Here is a 22,330-nt window from a genome sequence, read left to right as displayed (position 1 = left end):
TTCATTCAATATCTTTCTTCCTTTTCAATCAAACTATTATTATATACTAAACTTATCACACGTGCTTTGCGTGTGTAATAATGCTCTTTTTTATTTGTTTATTTATTTTGGTTTAGTGTTATAATGTAAAAAAATGATAAATAAATAATCTTTTGTATTTTTTTTTTTTTAAATAAAAAAGTAAGGTAACATAAAATAATGTTTTAAAAACAAATAGATATTGTGTCCTTTTAGGCTAAATGGAAAAGTTAAAGAAAAAAACCTAAAACTTAGGAATAGTAAATTACTATTTTAACTAGTTTGTGTTTTTTAATTTAAAATTATTTAACTAAAAGATAAGAGTATTTTAAAGAGTTAAAGAATTTGTGTGGGGGTATTTAAGTATGCAAAATGTTGAAAACCAAACAGGATAACGTGTTATTAATATTATAGATGAAAAGTGATATGTTTATAATATTTTTACAGCATTTTCACAACAAATCATAGTTGGTTAGTCGTTATTGGTTCTAATTTGAATTTGTTACTAAAATTACTTTTTTGCCCTATCAATAACAACCTGTAATAACCTACCGCTTAAGATTTATTGTAAGAATATTAAGAAAATGTTGCAGACATGACACTTCTCATTATATATACATTATATATACATGGTAGCTTTTGTTCTCAGTAAAAGTTGAACTATCAAGACAAGTTAAATGTGCATCTGCCTCAATCTGTGGGAGAAAGAAACGGCAAGAAGCAAATATAAAACGAATTCTATATATTTTCCTTTGTATTGAGAATGATGATGACAAGAGATGCAAAATCCCTATTCAACTCACGCAAAGGGCAAGTGACAAGTGATTGTCACTTTTAGCACCCAGAATCCAGATAACAAAATAAAAAAATAAAAACCTAGCAGTGTGATCTCTGAGGTCAAGAATCAAAAAGAACTTTCTCCCTCCCTCTTCAAGTTGACCACCTGTACAGCTGTCAAAAATTGTGAAGAAATACATTATTTAGATGAACTTAACAGCCACTGGGATAATAGTGTTAAACAAAACAGCAATAAGAGAATCACCCCACCAGATCTTTTTACCACTAAACCTAAAGGAACTCTTTGTGAGAATTCCAAAACATAACACATGTGAAAAATCCCTAGCAACATAGGTCTTAAGACATAAAGTAAATTCCAATCAAAAAAACCAGAACGAATCTCATAAAGAAAATGTTATTCATATTCTTATAAATATATAATTGAATTTCATTATTCATGGTTTAATTCCCAAAAATTTATCCACAATGACTGGCACACAACTAATATTCTGTAAAAGCTCAACATTTTGCTAGTAATTGCAAACTGCTCTATGTCCTAGTTTTTTATCAGAACCAATCCATAAGAGACCAGCAATTAAAAACTTAAGACCAGCTAATCTATCGTTCCTGTAGTTTTCCAAAAACAGAAAAACCGTTCCCAAGCCTTAACATGTACCAACAATTGGCAGTCCCCTGTACAGATTCTGAATCTAGAAAAAATTGCCCCTAGACAGACTGGGATCCCAGTCCACCATACCAATTGAGCTAGATAGCATGTGTATTTGGGTTTTATTTGAGGTTCCAAACCCCAGCTCAATAATATTAATCATAATATATTCCATGGTTGTTAACTGGTTCCTATTTTCATCAACAAATGATTTCAATTTTAAGGGACACCCTCAACATGAATCCATGCTTTTATTTTTATTTTTTTGAAAAATAATTACAAAATGCTGTTATCCCCGCAGCTTAAACCCTTTCCCCCCTAGACCTCCAAGCACTTCGTGCATGAGGAGGTGTTAATTCAGCTACAAGACCTTTGGCTGAATCCATGCTTTCAGATTGTATGCTAAATAGTAAAAATCTATTGAGCCTCTATAAATATACGAATAAGAAAACTCTAACAGACAATGAAAATCATTTAAAACAGTAAACACTTCATTGATAGCATATTAAATTAATATATATAAAATTCAAAAGAAAAAAAAATGCTATCAATGTATATTAATAAAAATAAATAAATAGATAAACTAAACGTTAAATTTGGAAAAAAAAAAAACCCAACATTAAACACAAGTGGGAGGCGAAGGGAATAGGCGGGTAATTTCCAATCAAGCCCCCTCTTCTCCTCACCATTTTCTCTACCATTTCCCCCCCTCAACCAAACACTATCCCATAACATTTTCTCCCCACCTTTCTCTCCCTCATTTCCCATCCCCACAATAATCACCCCAACCAAATGGGCCCTTAGGTCCCTCCATAAAAAATAATCAAATCATCCATAGGATTTTTTTTTTTTTATTAGTACACATCACCCATTAGTGACAGGTTGTTACAAGTTGTAATTAGTAAGCAAAAAAGTAATTTTAGTGATAGGTATAAATTAAAACCAATAACAACCTACCACTTATGATTTGTTGTAAAAATGTTGTGGATGTATCACTTTTCTAGGAATTATGATCAATAAGTAAGTTTTCTCTTACTTTATCAAAAGTAAACTGTATTTACATCATCCATAGGAATTATGATCAATAAGTAATTACAGTTTTCTTTTAATAAAGTATATACAGTTATCCTGGCAAATATTATCAAAATTAAAAACCTTATTAAAATATTTCAAGATAAGATTGATCTTATTTAAACTTTGACCACCAGAGGCAATCGTAATAACTACAAGTCATTGGATCAAAGTGATTCATGAAAGAAAAAAATAAAATAAAATAAAATAAAATCATTGGGTCAAAGTGAGATATCAAGGCAGATCAAAAAGGGCAAAATATATCCCTATATCAATATGCAAGCTGACCAGGACAAAGCACTTTGTTTTGATCATAGTTAGTAAAACACTCGAAATATAAGGTATGCTACATGTGCTTTTTTTTTAATAAAAGAACTCTAATTTACTGTCTGAAATAAAAATGCTCTGAAAACACACTTTTAAAAAGATAAATAAAAAATTAAAGCGTAAAATACATATTAAACTTTTCCATAATTATACTCGTACAAAACTACTTCAATCTGACTAAACTTTGATACTCTTATTGGCACTAAAATTGTTTATTGTGCTAAGGTGTATTATTATATAAAACAATAAAATTATAAAAAAAATTTTATATATATATATATATATATTTAAATGTTTAGCTATTTATATTAAATGTCAGCATTTTCATACTATTATTCCTGCCTTGGTGAGGTTCCACATCATCAAAAAAAAAACATTTTCATACTAAAATTAATAATCTTAAATTTTACTGTCAAAAAAAAAAACTCTTGAATTTTTATTTGATTTACTTGATTTTTTATTATTATTTGAATGACCGAATCTCAACGTCCCATGTATGTATGCATGTATATTATTATTACTAGGTTTAAAAAAACAAAAATCAAATCTATCGAACCCGTGACCTTATCCTCCTACCCATTCCTGTGGGAGAAGGAAGGGTCGTTTGAAATACAACAAAAAATTGAAAACTAAGTAAATATATTAATATTTAGTTGGCTGTTGGTAACATCATATGAGAACATACAAATAACATACGTAAGCTACTAAATTTGAATATAATAAAAGAAATGATTAACATACAGATGTTCTTTTAGCCCCAAAATTTTCACACAAATTCACTATATACTTCTATACCTGTAAGTATTTCTATTTACGCTTTATTCATACTGTTTTTTATGCCAAATTTTAAAAAAAGGTTTTTAAAAACTTGAACTGAATGAAACACATATGTAACTCTTACCATATATAATCCGTCTATATATTACAAACTACTGTTTTGACTTGGGGCTTCTTTTGCACATGTTCCTCCATTTGTCCTTTAGGTCTATTGTTGTACGATCTGGTCGGAACACATCACCACCAAATTCCAAAATGTTCTTCCATGGGATATTACTGTCGTTGGGGTTTGTAAGTTTCTGCACTCCCTCCTAAAATAGGCAAGGAAAAAAAAATCAACATAAGAACTTAAGACATATGCAACCTCCTAAAAGCAATGATATAGATACATGATATATATATAATCTGAGATGAACACAGCAGACATGTTAATTCTTGAAAATTAAAATATGATACAAGAGTACTTTAATCAATGATTTACATAAATAAATATTCTTAAACTCATATTATGCTAAATTTTAGTATAAAACATAGACAACAAATCCTAAAGGACGTAAAACATGTTTGAATAATAAAACTAATTAAGACATTATTAGTTTCATAGAGAGAAGTGAGATTGAGGGAGAAAGAGCAGCAAAGTTAAGTATTCCCCCCATACCTGTCAGGGTGTGGCCTAGCGGTTGGAGTCTTGGGATAAATTGTAGACCCAGACATCCAAGTTCAATCCCCACTAGGAGTTCCCCTGGATTACCTGATAAACGGTTCAAGTGGGTGGGGTTGTGCAATAGTGGTTTACTCCCTAGAGGTGGGTCCAAACGGCCCTGCCCTGGTGAGGTTGCATGTCATCAAAAAAAATTATCCCCCCAGATCTGAGAGTTTCTGTATTGAATTGATGTTTGAAGTACCAGTGCTTCTTAGTGGAAAAACAAAAATTAAGAATATAAGACCTGTTGTTGTATATCTAATCAATGAAACACTGGCCATTAGTCCTAAATGAGAGCCACAAGTATACAACTTATCATGCCGACTGCTAGCAACTCTCATTCTTCATCAAATGCATGTAAAGTACATACAAAAACTATAATTTTTTTTTCTTTTTTGGAAATTCTGAAAGAGAAAATATAAAATTTTGAGACCCAGTCTTAAATATGAACTTGAATACACTTAAACTAACAATGACTACATACAAATGTGATAAGTAAAACTATGGACTTTTAAACTACTTGTCAATATGAAGTGATGCATTCAAAAGGTAAAACAAAAACCTTTAGTCTCTCTTCCTCCTCGGCAGTCCATGGAACCCTTTTTCGCCTTCGCAGAGGAGGAAGTACTGGGTATGTACTACAAATTATAAAAATTAAAAAAAAAAAAAGTCATTATCAATGAAGGACAATCAATGCAATGCAAACCTAAACTGCCACTCATAACTAGAGTGCATGGGGTAAGAAAACATGATTCCAAGACCAAATATGGTTACCAGAGAACATTACAAATTTCTAACTGGCTATGCAAGGTAGAAATACCTAACACCTAGAATGACATGAAGGGAAGATGATAATTGCATTAAAAGGACTTGATACATGAACAACTTACTGATAACTCTCCCGCCTTCGTAATCTTATTGAATAATTAAAAATGATAGACTTATTAGTTTCATCTCCAGAAGTTCCTTCACCATCAATATTAAGTGCCCAAACAGGTTCCCGTGGTGGATCAGCAATCTGTTGCCCTGAAACTTCCTGATGAAATCCTTCTTCTGCTTGTCTTTGATTGACAGGAGTAACATCTGTGTTTTCCTCATGGTGAGCTTGTCCTTGGTTAGTGAATTCATTTAGTGTCCCAGTAGTTACAGTTGCCTCTTCCTCTCTTAGTGTTGCATTGACATTATCACATGATGCAGAAGGTTCTGCTTGTTGCATGAGTTCTTTTCGCCGATGCTTCAAATCCATATGAATAAACTTGTTTAGTTCTGTCTCTGCCAAGGAGGCCTTTTTCTTAGCTTCAAGGTACTCTGACATAGCAAGAGAATATACACAGAAGGGGCAGTAAAAGTTTCCATTGTTGTCAAATCTGGATGAGAAACCCAAACAGTTCTCATGAACCACCAATGGGCAATTCCTGGTGTTACATACTAACAATTGACCACCTTCATTACACCTCACACAAAAGTTATGCTCTGTACAACTAGCTGATGCTAAGGAATCATGACTATACTTGCACTGGGAGCTCAAGAATTCAAGTTTTTTCTTGGGGACATCAATTTTATATTTGTGACACTCATCGCTGACGTTTGATGTCTCTGCTTCACAACAATGATCCATAACCTCTTCAGCTTCATTAGTGATAATCTTCTGCTGGAATCCATCCAGTGATGCAGCATATGGTGCTTTTAGTTGAAAATCATGTCCGCAATTACATTGGGATTCATTTTCTAGAGTCTTGTTCAAGAGAGGAACGCTTGATGTTCTAGGTTCAGCACGATTGTCACTATCATCTTTGATTTCATCAACAGAGATCTTTTGACTATGTTTAACTTCAGACATGCCCTGAACCATCACACTGGCACTACAAGGAGGGAGAGAACCAGTAAATGGTCTTGGTTCAACACAATGCTCACCATCATTTTTGTCTTTGTTGACAGAGATATGTTGGAAAGGTTTATCTGCAGATGGATCTTGAAGCATTATTGTGGCACTATCAAGAGTCCCTGACTGATTATGATGGAATTCATCTTCTAGAGTCTTGCTCAGGAGAGGACCACTTGATGTTCTAGGTTCAGCACAATGCTCACTATCATCTTTGTCTTCAACAGACATGTCTTGAACCATCATGGTTGCACTATAGGGACCAATTAATGGTCTTGGGTCAACACAGTGCTCACTATCATCTATGTCTTTGTTGACAGTGATATTTTTACAAGGTTCATCTGCAGAAGGATCTTGACATATCATTGTGGCATTATCAGAAGTCTCTGACTGATTATGATGGAATTCATCATCACTGATGTGGCCACATCTCACCGAGACAGTATGCTCATCATGACCATCCTCTAGAACCCTGCCTTCTTTCAGAGTTCCTATCTGATCTTTTGCCAAATCACAATCTTCTCTTTCAGAAACTGGCATGACTCTTGCAGAAGAATCTTCTAACGGTTCTGTTCCATGTAGAGGGACTAGGTTCTCTTCTATGGACTGAATTGAAGAAGAGGGACATTGCTTCTGCTTTTTGGCATTTATGTGGAGTATGTAACCATCATTTAATGTATTTTGGTTCTCATGGAAGTCGCCAACCATATTTTCAGTAGCAGACCTATTTCTTCCCCTCTTGGAAGGTAATAAATTCCTATTACAAGGATCTTTTTTCAATAGCTGATTCCCATTCTCAAGCATTGTTGGTATCAAGTTCCCTTTTGCTCCCATGTGTTGAGTATCAAAGCAGCTCCCATTAACTCTATGTGTAAGTGCATTGTGATTACCATTATTCACAGGAATTCCATCACCTGCACTTGTCAATGTCAATCCACTCCTTTCCTTCAAGGAATCAGCATATGGATGAATACCTTCAAGAATTGAATCTTTCAGCTGTTGATAAAGAAACACAAAACCAAATAATGAATGACAATAGATTTTTTTTTTTTTTTTATAAATAAATTTTCAGATAATAATGAATGATAATAGATTAAACAAAGAAAAGGTCATCAGAGAGAAACAGGGGAAAAAAAAATCTCCCTTTACCTGTTGTAAGGCAAGCTTAGGCATTCCAGCTCTTTTATGAATAATAAAGGGGTGAACATCCCATTTTAGGAGCTCAGGTCCAGCAATTTTAAGATCTGATAATGATGTCTAACAAAAGAAATGTTCAACATCAAAATGGAAATCCAAGCTCCTAAAATTTAGAAGCAGATGATAAAATACACACGATATTACATACAAATGAAGTGTTGAAATTAGATTTTTTTTATTTAAATACCTCATGCAATATGTGTTGGAGAACATCTTCACAGCTTTTTGAAAAATCAAGCCCAACTTTTGAATCCAGGGTAGAACAATCACCATTTCTGACTCCATTAGAGGGATCAAATAAACACTCCAAACATCTCAAAGCTAACATTTCCCTCATGTTTTTCCCCAAATCATCAGGTAATTCTGGAACCAATTCAATCAAATCTGAAACAAAGAAATCATGTAATATCCCAAAACCGCAACCTTTGGCTAAAAGATTGATTAAAAAGATAATCCAAAAAATAAACTATTACTATAACAAGTTTTTTTTTTTTTTTTGGGTAGATTTGGATTCCAAATACCATGCAAAACAGAAACGTCCACTTGCTTGAAGCGTGCAAGAGCTTCAATGACCCAAATCCATGGAAGGATTGAAGCACGATTAGATAAATCTTCGTCCATGGGAGACCACAAATTTATTGACCCCACGCCACATACAAGTGCAAGAGCTTTGAGCTTAAATTGATGAGGAAGAAGGGCTGAAATCAATGAAACCAAAATTGAGATTCTAACAACATCAACATGGTAGGAAACTATTTAAAAAGATTTAAGTATAGCTGCTGCAACTACTCTTTCTATATCCTACCATTTTGCACGCAAAATGACTCATAATATACCCCAATACAATTTGCATGAATACATCAAGAGATTAAGACTAATAAATTAATTATTTAGGAATACAGCCTCCCACATAATAATGAGTCCTTAAATTTATGGTGGGACCCACCATTTCTGTGAGAGGAGGGAGTACCATGTCATAATAGTCGAGGGATGCCTAATAATTTTCCAGATTAATATTCCACCAAATTAACACAATGCTATAAATTTAAACTAAAAATTAAATAAAAACAATTGAAGCAGGTTGATCATACTAGGGTCAATGAACTCTTCCAATAACATTAAAAAAAAATAAAAAAAAAAAAAAGTTCCCTTTTAGGAAAAATGTACCCAAAAAAGGGGAGCCTCGCCCTCAGCCTATGTTGTAATTTGTTCTCAATGTTATAGAATTGAGAATTTGAAAGGCCATTGATACGCACTTAGATTAAACCCTAAAATCTAAATCTAATTTATCATCAGTACCTCAATCGATAGAGGAAAAATATTGAGAGAGATTTTGAAAACTTCAGGGGTTGAGTTTAGTTCTCAGTTTCAGCGAAAAGAAACAATTGCACAGAAGAAGAAATAAAATGAAATTGGAGGGGTTAGAGTTCGTACCTTTCTAATTTCTCCAACAATTGCACAGAAGAAGAAATGACTGACACTGACACTGACACAGTGACAGAGGGAAGACCGACAGACGGAAGAAGGGCGAAAGCTTCAAAAAATGACTGTCTATTAATTTGCAATTCCTGTCTGTAAATATTAATGCTAATGGATATCCAGGTGGCCTAATTAAAACTCGCCAACCTCAAATTATTAAATAAATATTTCTAACTCTATTCTTTCTCTGTTTCTTTTGCTTTAAATAAACCAAGCTATTTAGAAGGGGAAATTTGCAGACCAGCTGTGTAATGGTTAACAATGTAGTAAGTTAACCAACGTTTGGAAAAATTAAGGAAAATAGCAATTCGAGTTTCTAAAACTCGAGATGCTGTTTAAATCTCAATGCACTACACTAGTGGATCAGTTGCTGAGCTAGACTTAAAAATGCCACTTAGATCTCGAGTCTTTAAGACTCGATTTCTACAAAATAAAAATCGAGTCTTAGAAACTCGAAATCTATTTAAAATTTGCATAGAACTAGATCGAGTTCCCCTGGAAAAAATTTTATAACACGCATCAGTCTATAAAAACAGATCAGTCTTCACAGATAAAAAATTATCAGCCCTCACTCTCACCCAAAACACACAGCCTCACTGCCTCACTCACCCATAACTCTCACACCACATTGCCTCTCACTCTCACCATAACTCTCACACCACATTGTCTCTCACTTTCACTCACCACATTGCCTCTCTCATTGCTCTTCCCTCTCAACAAATTCATATCTCAGGTAAGGGTTTTTTGATTTGATTGTCATTGTAGTTGGGTATTAATTGTTGTTGGGTGTGGGTTAAAGAGTTTGTCTATTTATTTTGTAGATAGTAACATTACTTAGTTAAGATACCGATATTGTGAATTATAGAACTTTGTTTTTTAGTGTTAATTTTGATAGGAATTAATTTGCATGGTTTTTGTTATCAAAATTTTATTCATCATTTCTAGGCTCTTATTTTTATCATGATCTTACAAGTTTCTTGACTTTATTCATCATTATTTTGGGTATGAAATGGGTAGTGAAATGAATTGTAATGAATGGGTATGAAATGGGTATGAAATGGGTATGTAATGAAATGAGTGAATTATGGATATAAAATGAATTGTAATGAAATGGATATGTAATTCATGCCCTTTTAATGTGTAATGTAATGGCTTTTTTTTTGTATTGGGTATGAAATGGGTAAGTAAATGTTATGGGTATGTAATTAGATAAAATATTGTATACTTTTACAAGGATTTTGGCTTTTTTTTTGTATTGGGTATGGAATGGGTAGTCTTAGCATGATGGAAAAATTATTTGGGTATGAAATGTGTAATGTAATTCATACCCTTTGAATGAATTGGAATTTGTACTTTGTGTAGTTTGACTAGATAAAATGTTTTTTAACTAACATAGTAACTTGACTCTAATAGGTTCACAATGCCTGAAATTGATATAATCTTATACCACAGTGGTCCACTTAAGAATGTCAATGCGAACAAGGGATTGCCATTTGAAGGGTCGGGTATAAAGACCTATTATACCCAAATTGATCGTAGGTTGAAAACCCTTAATGAATTGAAGATGATAGTTATGGAAGAATTGTGTGCGAATCATGCTGTACACAACATACAAATTACTTATCGTATGCCACATGAAATCCTGCAGAACCAAATTAATTACAAGTATATGGCGATAGGAACAGACAAATATGTAAAGATCATGTTTGACAAGTTGGATAGAATACCTGCAGTAAATGGTATTGAGTTGTACATACAATTGGAGCCGTGTACAGAAGTTGGTATCGAGGAAATCCAACAAACAACCACAAGTTTACAGGTTACAGTTCTGGATGCTCAATATGAGTATTCTACACATGTAGAGGATGATGATGTTCATGCCGATGATGATGACGATGAGAGTGATGATGACGACTATGTTGATGAGACTACTACCATTAACGGTGAAGATTTTGTCAGTAGAGATGAGTTTGAAAAGAGGATTGAATGAGGGAGGGACTTTGGGGACTTTGGGAGGGACATTGATGACGATGGGACATTGGACGGTAGTCAACCTAATGCAGACAATGTTATTAGTGTCCAAAACATTACGGATCAATGCCCTATTGCATGACAGATTAGTTACCTCTTGTTCAACTTTGCTAACAGATAAATCTAAAACATCTATTCTTCAACTTTTTAATATAGAGTCATAAAGGATAGATGTCATAGTAAAAGCGCAATTTATAGATATCAGATCTTTGGAACAGGGCATGACTAGGAATGTAAGCCAAGATTACCTGTTCAGGGTTTCCTTCAAAAAGCTTTCCACACAATAAGCTGACAAAGTGTCTCCAGTAAAAATTACCCCAGATTCAGGAAAATAGAAGCTAATGTGACTTGGAAGCAATAAAAGAGAACAGAAAATTGGGAAAAAATACATAAATATAGGAAGAAAAAAATAGATTTACCTGCAGTAAGATCCAGAATATGGAAATTTTAAAAATCCACTTTCATTGATCTTTTCCCATGGACCATGAGTGTAAAATCCACTTTCATTGATTCAGGAGTGTTTTATCGATCGTCATATATGTGAAATATTAAAAATAATACATAGACTTCAAGTGGGTTGATTGGTAGAAAAATGGGCCTATTGAAAAATCTAATTAAGCCCAAAACAAGTCCTAAGATTTGTGGCCTGCTCAACCCTCTTTGATTTGGAGTTCCATCATCAAAAGGTGGCCCTTTGCTTGGAAGTAAGGACCTCACAAAATTGTACAAAAATAAAATCTGATAGGAAAGAACCATAGGTCCTTTTACCTAGTTTAGGACCACAATATAATACAGCAAGCTTTTGGGCCCATATCTCAAACACTTCTACTTCAATAATTATATGTTTTTGAATTTTCCCCCAAAAGATTGAGCCCTTCAATTGAAGGGACAGAGAGTACTAAAAGTCTAAAACTACTTTGAAAACTAATTGCAAAAATCTTTTTTTTTTTCTTTTAAAACTGTAGTGGTTATATACTTATATGGCTAGCTTTCAAAATCACAATTTTGGAGTTTTGTTTGTCAGCAAACCTAGGCACCTGCGTAAAAGAATGAGCATTAAAAGAATGAAAACGGATTTGTTTCAAAGAGAAATGAAACACTCGAGTTCTTCTCATATGTGAGCGTGTGTGAGTGAGCATTAAAAGAATGAAAATGGAAACACAAAAACTTTGAAATGAAACATTGAAAGAGCAATTCTGCGTCCTCCCTCCACATAGGTTTTTACATCTCCTTGAATCAACATAAGCCATGCTTTATTGGGAAATTTCACATACTAACTATGGTGAATATCCTCTTATTTCACCTTTTTCTTATTCCTATATGGCCATCCAACAACACACATAGCAAGGAATACCCATTAAGCTTTTTATCACTAAAGAAAATTAAAATTTGAATTTTTATTAAAAGCCCATAAACACAATCTTGATTCTTGAATGAGAAACAAAATAAAGAAAACTCCTTTATCCATTTATTCTCAATCCCACCAAAAAAAAAAAGCAAAACAAAACAAACAAAATTTTGATTTCAATGACATCTATGTCTACAAATATAAAGCAACTTTAAACAAAACCCAAATGGGCATGTATCAAAAGCAACTGAAAACCCAAGTAAATCCACAACCCAGAAACAAAAACAACAGCAGCAACAAGTCCTTTAGTCAAAATAAGTTCTAACATTTAGATTTCTAACAATGTGTAACCCACCATGCAAAAAGCCCAAATCTATAACATAAATTCAGCAAAAGAGGAACGGAGAATTGTTACCTAGCAAGCAAGATGAAGAACGAAGACCATAAACAAAGCAGAAGAGAGCCTGTGGAGACTGAGAGAACAGGGTAGCTGATTTAGGTGTGAGAGTGAGTGATTTTGAAAGTTTAGAGTGAGTGAGTGAGTGAGTTTGAGAGCGCGGAGTGTTTGAGAGTGAGAGTGTGGAGTGTCTAAGAGTGCAAATAGGTTTTAAGTGGTCAAAAAACTCGGTTTTAGAAGGGAGTTTTAAAAAAAAAAAAAGTTAAACATTAATTGAGTTTTATAAACTCGATATCCACGTGGAAAACTCTGTCCATGTCATTATATGAAAAACCCCAAAAACGAGTTTTAAAAACTCGAGTTTTAGTTTAATCTCGAGTTTTAGAACCTCAAGATGCTAGTTTCACATTATCTTTTAGAACCGGGCAACTAACGAAATTGTTAGAATATTAATGTTATTTGGAAAGGGTGTTCCTGTTTAGAATATTTCAACCTTAACTTGAAAAAAAGCTTGTCTAAAAATATTTTTCTTCATAATTGGGCACAATTTAAATATATATAATTTTATAATTTTATATATATATACTTGTCTAAAAATATATTTATATAGACTTGAAATTAGATTTTATAAGTTTATATGATATTAAATTATTATTTGTAACTTATTGATAATATAAATAGTTTATTAGTGGGAAAATCTCATGAAATTGTGAAGAGAGAAAATGTTTTAGTCACAGTTTCACAATATATAAGAAATGAATAAATTAATTAAGTAGCTCATGAACAAGTTTGACCTTGCTCGACAAGAAAATGAGTCAAACATGAATATAAAATCTTGTTTGGTGATGAGCTCGAACTTGACTTGTGTTCAAATAAATAAACAAGCTTGAACTTTTAATACTTGACTCAGCTCGACTTGTTTACATCCCTAAAAGACAGGTTTGCTTTTATTGGATTTTTTTTTTAATTTATTTATAATTTGATAGTTACAATGGGCGAGATAGCATTTGAATCCTATATGTCATAGATACATCAAGAGATGGTAACTGGTTGATTTACAAGGTTTTCACTAAGTTCTATTTCGATTTTCTTATGAAATTTTAATTTTTAAGGTAGACTGTATTGTGAATGATATGTTTTGGTTTGTTGACAATGGAAAAAACACAATGAAAATGAGCATGATGTTGTAGGTGAAGGTTTTAGGATTTTAGAGTTTGGAATTAATTTTAAACTTTTAGAAAATGAGGTTTCTATTTTTATATTTTGATTTAAAGTTTGACTCTATGAGTGACAAATAAGAAAATGATAATGGGCATATAGCGTAGTGAGCTTATACACTAACACCCCCCCTCCCCTCCCCTTAACTAGAGCACGAAAACATCCCATAGGATGTGAGTTGGCAAAGATGTCTACAAGCGGATCTTGGGAAATGACAGATAGTGACTTAAGAGAACCTTGAAGAAGATGATGCTAGACAAAGTGGCAATCAATCTTAATGTGCTTGGTCCATTCGTAAAAGTCATCATTATGAGCAATAAGAATTGCACTCTAGTTGTCACAGTAAGTTAAGTGGTAGATAAAGTGGAAACACCAAAATCCTTTAGGATCCAATGCAACCAAAGAGGTTCAAATGTGGTATCGATAAGGGCACAATATTCAACTTCAGTATTGGAATAGGAGTATAGGACACTACAGGCTCTTTATTGCATCATCAAGAGATCATAAAGGAGCTAAGGAGGAAGCATTATATATTTGTGGGTCGTAAATTAGTGAGGTTTTTTGCCTAGTTAGTAGCAAAGTAAGCTCTCAAGACAAGAAAATAGTGTCATTGAGATATTGAAGAATGCGCAAACAATAGCTTAGTAAATCGAATGTGGAGCATACATGAACTAGCTCAAATGATGCACGACATAGGAAATGTTTGGACGTGTTACTATGAGATAGATATCTAGGAGGGGAAAACCATCACTAAATCCAATGTTGATTAGTTTGGACACTCGAATACCCATCGTCAATTGCCGCATTACTCTAATAGAGTAGTTCTTATTTCAAGTGACTTTAAATCAAGTAGTTTTATTGGGTCCATGTTTGACTTGGACAATCCTAGTCTTAGTGATATCAATTCAACGTGTCTTAAAGCCAATATTTTGTGATTCTTTCTTCTTGTGCTTGCCCCAGTTTCCCAACAAGTTTCACTCTCCAATTAGGTAAATGCTAAATACCTAGGGTTTCTCCTTGACTAGATAAATGCACTAGCCTGAGATACTAGATTCTTTCTTAAGAAATGGCAAAAAAGGCTCATAAGTTGGAAGTCAAAACTTTTATACTTCGCTAGAAAGGAAACCTTGATACAGTCAACTACCTAATTTATCCCAACCTCATACATGCTTTTCTTGAACAAACTTCGTGAATATTAGCAAACTCCAAAGGGACTTTTTGTAGGGTTCTAATCTAGAGAAGTGCAAAACGACTCTTATCTCTTGGGAAGTATATGTGACACATTAGACAAGTTCATTTAGAGTTTTCTATTGGTGTGTGTTCCAAACACTTGATATTTATAGTGAATCGTATATTTTTACTACCTAAATTTTCTTAGTAATTAAATTAAAATAATAATTTTTATGAGGTAGGTCGAGCTGGTAGCTCTCAAGTTGCCAAGTGGCTCTTTCTATGGGTGGCAAGTGGCAACATCCTACCATGACACCTCATTGGGTGTAGGTAGGATTCGCGGTTCTTATGAGACCAAGTGCCCAATATTAGCCTTCCTTTTGTGTGAGTTATAGATGGGATCAACAGCCCACATGATTCCAAGGGCGTGATGCCGTACTAATTCCATACCTACCCCCTCTTGTGAAAATTGTAAGAGCGAAAGGAAGAGATATAGGATATAGAGGTAAAAGAGTGAAAATATAGAAATACTTTTATAGAAGTAACGCATTCGCGTTATTCTATAACTTTGTGAGATTGTTCTTGAACTTATTTTAATTCTCTATTATTGTATTGATTATTCATATTAAATCTATTGTATTAGCAAAGGGAATTTGAGTATTTATCACTAATTATTTTTCTATTATTTATGCAACAATAACTTTCTTAATGCTAAGTTTTTGACTTAAAGGAACTTTTCACCATCCACATATGATTCATATTGTGAGAGAGATGGTACATGCTTCTAATACATGACTTTAATGACCATACATGTACCCAAAAATCATGATTGCATTACATGCATCAATTTGTTCTTGTAGTACATGCATCCATTTGTCTTTGCATTACATGCATTAATTCATTCATTGCATATCATAAAAATGATCTTGAGATTCTAACGATCATAATGGTGTGTCCAGTTTCCAAATCGAACCATCAGATGGAAAGATATCGCATGATCAAGTTGCACAGTCAACATGCATTGTGTCTAGGTAGAGTCAACCACACATGATCAATCTAAATTAATTTTGATTAGTTAAGGAATTAAAATTAATTAAATAATTTTGTGATTGGTTGATAATTAGTGTTTAAAATAGGATTGCATGCATAGGATTAAAAGGGATGATTGGATAACAATAAAATTGTAGATAATCTAAACTTTATCAAGATTTATTTTAGGGTATTTATCTACAAAATAATTATTCCCGAAAAAGTCTAAATTATCTAGAAAAGAGATTAAAAAAAAAAATCATAGACTAAGGATGAAAACACGTCTAGGTGCGAGGACCGGATCAAAAAACTCTAGGAGAGTCCAAAATGCACTCGAACATGGAAGAACGCTTGGTGTCCAAGAGCCCATTCGGCACTTTTGGAGTGCCAAACGGCACTTTAAAAGGGCCGAATTTCCCCCTTTTGGGCTTTGGCCCAACACCCTTCAGGGGACGATAAGGCACATCCTTTTCGATCTTTTCGCAAAAGGATGAGTCCCGATTCGTGTTCTACACATTGAAACTATTTTTTAGAGTCTTCTGACCTCTATAAATAGAGACTGGGTCTTATAATTCAAGACCATTCCTACGCTCTAGAAGGCATACGTTTTGAGGCTCTCAAATTGCTGATATTTGCTGATCCTCTATGATATTTTCTGCTAAAATTAGGGTTTTTAGGTTTCAAAGATAATCGAATAAGTTTCTTTAAACCCTAAAACATCCTCTCAAGAATAAGAAGTGCTCATTCAAGCAATTGTTTTCAATCACCTTTTCTTTTTATGCTTCTTGTTTATGATGATGAATGTTTTTCTTTATTCATGAATTATTATTTATTGTTTTGTTAAAGCATGATCTTGATTTTTATACAATTGTTATGATCTTTTTCTTAATTCCAATAATCTGCATGTGAATAATTCTTTTTCTTAAAACAAAAACAGATTTGCATTTTCTTAGATGTATATCTAAATTTTTCTTAAACAAAAATAGATCTGCATCTTTCTTAGATGTAGATCTAAATTTTTCTTAATTCAAAAAAGATCTGCATCTTCATTAGATGCAAATCTAAATTTTTCTTAAATAAAAAACCAATTTGTATCTTTCTTAAATACATATCTGAATTTTTCTTAAATAAAAAACCGATTTGTATCTTTCTTAAATACAAATCTGATTCTTCTTTAACATATGCAGATTTTTGAAATAAAGAAAAAGATTAAACATGATTGTGTTTGTGATTGTTTTATTTAATTCATGTTGCATAAATTTAAATTATGAGTGAAACTTTCTTCTTAAAAATCTTTTTCATTCTTTTAAAACATATAAAAAACAAATCTGATTTTTCTATGATCAAAAACTTTTTTTTTTTAAATTCTTAAAAAAAAAATCTGATATTTTTCAAATCAAAAGACTTTATTTCATGTGATAAACACAGATCTGAATTTTCTATCTCCAAAAACTACCTTTTTCTACATCCTACAAAACAAATCTGGTATTTTGACAAATCAAAATCAATTTTTTTTTACCAATCAAAACAAATCTGAATTTTTTAAACATAAGAAGAGACTTCATTCATAAATAAATTTATGTGATTTAATCTTTATTTAACATGTTCAACATATCATTTATGACATACATAAAAAGGTACATTGCTCACAAGAGTCTAGAAGACCAGACTCTGTTTGGGCAAAATAGGTGTCTAACACCTTCCCATTCCTTAACCTAGTCTCTAGATTTAGGTCTTTGGTTAAGTAAATCTAAGCCTTGTCTTTACTTTTTATTTTGGGTAGAATGTAACTAGGAAAAAAAGCCATGTAATTGTTTGATAGTTTGTAACTAGGACCCAAAGCCATGTAATTTTTCAATTTTCCAAATATGTAATTTTTTATTCAATCAATGAAGAGAATAATTCAGACACATATTTAGTTTTTCTTATTTTTTGTATAAAAAATAAGTGGCAACTCTATACCACTTACCCAAAAAGAGAGGTGCCCTAAAAAGCACTCCAAACTCTCTCTCTCTTTTTTAAGAGGCAACTTTTGAGGTCTCTCACACCCGTCTAACCCTTGATCGGAATCATTTTTTAAACATTAAATATAAATATAAAAAATAAAAAATAAAAACAACATATAAACTAGAAATTCACTCCAAATGCTAAACCATGTAAAGGTAACATGACACCAACCATCCAAAAGTAATGACTACTTTGAATCAAATAGCAACCACCAAAAAAATTCTTTCTAGTTTGACCATAGGGCAATAAGATTAAGAGAAAATTGAGCTTACAGTATAAATTTTGAGAGCATCAAGTAGCTTAGATTGAAACATTTCTACGTCCTTTAGTGTGCTAAAAGGCTTAAAACACTAGTCTAAACTCCAAATTCATGCAATAAAACTCATATGATCCTTGCCATTGTCAACTTCATTTCTTGCAAGTGAACTAACATCTCTTTCACTCTCTCCAAGTGAAATAAAGTATGTATATGAGAAGAGAGTCAAAGGAATGTGTCATTGTTGTCTTAGGGCCTAGAATGTCATTGTTTTCTTGGCTATCCTGCATACACAAAGGGTTATATTTGCTTGGATCCTATTACTTCTCGTATTTACATTTCAAGAAATGTTTTGTTCAATGAAACTGAATTTCTTTCTTCTCAGTCCTTAACCATCAGTCCAAATCATGTTTCTTCTGGTCAAACACAGTCCTCAGATCCTATTATTCATCAGTTTTCTAGGTTAGCTTCTGGTCCTATATATCCTCTTTCCTCATCTCAATCTAGCCCTATTCCTAGCTCTCAAGCCCTTCCAAAACCTACTCCCTCAGCAACACAGTCTATTCTTATACCTTCATCAGACCATATTCCTACCTCCTCACCTACACCTTCTGTTCCTCTCTCTACCACATCTCAGTCACCTTCTCAATCACAACCTATCACTCTCTCCATTCCACCAGTCCTTTCTCCATCACTTGTGTCTGATCCATTTGCCACTGTTCCATATGTGACTTTTGATATTCAGGTTCCTTCTACTACTAATTCACGTCCTATGGTGACAAGGTCTAAGAATGGCATTTACAAGCCTAAAGCATTACTCGCTAAGGCTAAGACTGTTTGAACAAAGCCTGCTACACCTGATTACACTATCATTGAACCACCCTCCTTCAAGGTTGCTATTTAATATCCACAGTGGTGTAAAGCAATGGATGAGGAGTTTGCTGCCCTTCAAAGACAGGGTACTTGGTATTTAGTGCCATACTCTCCTACACAAAATGTGGTTGGTTGCAAGTGGGTGTTCAAACTCAAGCATAATAGTGATGGTAGTATTAGTAGATACAAGGTCAGATTGGTTGCTAAGGGATTTCATCAATAGTTTGTGTTGATTTTGAAGAAACTTTCAGTCCAGTCATAAAGCCTCCAATAGTTAGAATGATTCTCTCTCTTGATGTTCAATTTGGTTGGCCTTTGAGGCAACTGGATGTCTGTAATGCTTTTCTCCATGGTTTTCTTACAGAGGAGGTTTACATGGTTCAGCCTCCTAGGTATGTTGATCCCTCAAAGCCTCATCATGTGTGTAGGCTCTGGAAATCCCTCTATGGTCTTAAATAGGCTCCGAGGGCTTGGTTTGAGAAGTTTTCAACTTAATTGCTTCACATGGGATTTCAAGCCTCTCTTGCCGATTCTTCTTTGTTCATCCCGAGGTATGGGAAGCTTATTGTCTATTTACTAGTTTATGTGGATGATATTGTGTTGACCGGGAACAATCCTTAATTCCTTAACTCCCTCATTTCCCAACTCAGTAAGGCTTTTGAACTTAAGGATTTAGGTTCTCTTCATTATTTCCTAGGGCTTCAGATTACCAAGACTTCCAAAGGCTTGTTTCTGAGTTAAACTAAATATGCTCAGGACCTTCTTCTTCGACATAATATGCATACTTCTAAGCCCGCTCGATCTCCTTGTGCTTCAAATCTTAGGCTTGTTCCTACTGAAGGTTCTGTGCTTTCCAATCCTCATCAGTATAGAAGTATGGTTGGCACTCTCCATTATCTCACCTTCACATGCCCTGATCTGAGTTCTGCATCCATCAAGTCTTTCATGACAACTCGTACTGATATTCACTTGATTATAGCTAAAAGAATTCTTAGATATCTCAATGGTACTCTTCAATTTGGAGTTTTTCTTCAGCCTGGACCTCTTTCACTTTCAACCTTTTCTGATTCCGATTGGGCAAGTGAACCCTTTGACAGGCGCTCCACCACTGGTTATTTAGTGTATCTTGGCTACAATCCTATCACTTGGAGTGCTAAGAAACAGGACACTGTCTTCAAGTCCTCAACAGAGTCTGAGTACAAGGCTTTAGCCTCCACTGCAGTTAAGTTATCTTGGCTTTGCCAAGTTCTAAAGGATCTTGGTATTTTTCTCTCCCATCCTCCGAAATTGTGGTGTGATAATGTCAATGCCTTGGCTATGCGTCTAACCCTGTCTTTCATGCTCGCACAAAGCATGTGGAGGTGGACTACCTTTTTGTTCGAGAGCGTGTTTTGCGCAAAGATTTACAGGTTAAGTACATTGCTATTGGAGATCAATTAGCTGATATTTTTACCAAAAGTCTCCCTACGGCTCGTTTTTGCTTCCTTAAGTCCAAAATCATGGTGTCCATTGCCCCCATGGTCAGTGGTGGCGCCACGTTATGGTCAGGGTGTTCCTGGGAACACCCTGACCTGGAAAAAAAAAATTATATATAATAATTAATTTTTTTTATTTGTTCATCCTTAAAAAAAAAAATTAGGAACACCCTAATAAAAATTAGGAATACCCTGATAAAAATTAGGAACACTCTCCAATTAAAGAAAAAAATTATTTGTCCTCCTTTCAAGGAAAAAAAAAAAAGCCCAAAAAAAAAATTTTGAACTAAAATCTGAAAAAAAAAAAAAAATATATATTATATATATATATTGTAACAGATCAATGGCAACCCCACGGATTCTAAAAAAAAAAAAAACAGACGGCAAGCCCAACCAACATCAAGCCCACGGCAAGCCCAACAGTAGCAAACACACGGATTCTCAAAAAAAAAAAACCAAACCCCAATAAAGGCTAAAGCAAACCCTAAGCTCCAGAATCTCCTTCAGTCCTTTAAGATCCTTCGCCATACTTGTCAAAAAAAAAAAAAATCCTTCGCCATAGACCTAGGCTTCATCACCTTAGCGATCTCAATGACATCGTCGAGCGAGATGTTACCGTTGTGCTTGATGTTCTTCGTCTTCTTCCGATCGTGCTTCGGCTCCTTCACCGCCTTGATGACTAGTGCTGCGACAGCGGAGGGCACCACGGACACCTCACACCTTGGCCTGACAGTTCTGGACCGTTAGCTTGATCATTACACGGAGATTGGCGACAGCATAAGCGAGATCGGCGATGGTATTTCAGTTCTCTTTCCTTTTCCGGTTTTCCCTATCTCATCTCTGCTCTGACTCTGACTCTCACTCTCTCTCTCTCTCTCATGCTCGATTCTCAGTCTGAGTGTCTGACTTGTGTGTTTGGTCCGTTTGGAGTTTAGACTTATCTTTTCACGATATAATTATATAAATTGCTTAACTTTTCTGCTTTTGTCTTTGTTTGACCATATAAATTGCTTAGTTTTTTACTGTTTGTCTTCTTTTTGACAATATAAATTGATTAGTTTTTTACTGTTTGGGTAAGTGTATATAAATATAAAAATATGTAATTTTGTTGACATTGTTGTTCGACTCTTGTCTTTTAGTGTAGAGGTGGATGGGGCCGTGGCATTGAATTGGAGTTGTGGTATATGGTCCCTTAAAAAGTAAATGAATACACATTATAAAAGAAAAAAAAAAAAAAAAAAAAAAAAAAAAAAAAAAAAAAAACAATGTTAAGTTGATACTTGATATATGTATATATATATATATATACACACACTTTTATTGTACTATTTTTAGTTGTTGTTTTTCATTATTTAATTACATATTTATGTTTTAATATTCTAAAATAGTAATTGTTATGTAATAACTAAATGATTTGAGTGTCAAAGAAGAAAAACTAAATAATTTGTTTTATTTGAGGATTACTTATTTGGATCAATAATTTTATGTTGTATAAGAAAATATAAATATATATTATTTTTAATTTTTTTTAGAAACCCCAAAACACTCTGAAACTGTACATCGAAATATATCGATACCAAAATATTCCATTCCACAAAACAAACCGAAACAGAGTCTAAAATGGTATT

At 33.6% G+C, this 22,330-nt stretch overlaps 1 protein-coding gene across 4 annotated transcripts; it reads right to left on the bottom strand.

Annotated features, from left to right (window-relative positions):
• Nucleotides 1–737: 737 nt before the first annotated feature.
• Nucleotides 738–9,069, bottom strand: LOC115953279. 4 transcript variants are annotated; one of them, XM_031070874.1, is made up of 8 exons: nt 8,854–9,065; nt 7,941–8,117; nt 7,607–7,803; nt 7,372–7,479; nt 5,231–7,218; nt 4,903–4,978; nt 3,762–3,948; nt 738–969 (listed from the first exon to the last, which is right to left on the bottom strand). In XM_031070874.1, the coding sequence occupies exons 2-7, from the start codon at nt 8,038–8,040 to the stop codon at nt 3,790–3,792; spliced, it is 2,628 nt and encodes an 875-aa protein (XP_030926734.1). In that variant the 5' UTR covers nt 8,041–8,117; nt 8,854–9,065; the 3' UTR covers nt 738–969; nt 3,762–3,789. The 4 variants fall into 4 exon arrangements, 3 of the variants coding, with proteins under 3 accessions (XP_030926734.1, XP_030926735.1, XP_030926736.1); XM_031070875.1 differs by lacking the exon at nt 8,854–9,065 and adding an exon at nt 8,719–8,802; XR_004083667.1 differs by lacking the exon at nt 738–969 and adding an exon at nt 4,296–4,463 and having other exon boundaries at nt 3,857–3,948; nt 8,854–9,069.
• Nucleotides 9,070–22,330: the final 13,261 nt, after the last annotated feature.

This window comes from Quercus lobata, chromosome 7 (genome assembly GCF_001633185.2).
Source record: "Quercus lobata isolate SW786 chromosome 7, ValleyOak3.0 Primary Assembly, whole genome shotgun sequence".
NCBI lineage: Eukaryota > Viridiplantae > Streptophyta > Magnoliopsida > Fagales > Fagaceae > Quercus > Quercus lobata.
Note: the sequence above shows the minus strand (reverse complement) of the source record. Positions and strands in the feature narration are given on the sequence as shown.

What these genes read in the sequence shown, in the direction of transcription:
- LOC115953279 (XM_031070874.1), bottom strand. Translation starts at nt 8,040, where the DNA reads ATGGACGAAGATTTATCTAATCGTGCTTCAATCCTTCCATGGATTTGG. An exon ending in TCCAACACATATTGCATGAG is followed by an intron (nt 7,480 to 7,606) that starts GTATTTAAATAA and finishes TTCTTTTGTTAG; the next exon opens with ACATCATTATCAGATCTTAA. An exon ending in CGAAGGCGGGAGAGTTATCA is followed by an intron (nt 4,979 to 5,230) that starts GTAAGTTGTTCA and finishes TATAATTTGTAG; the next exon opens with TACATACCCAGTACTTCCTC.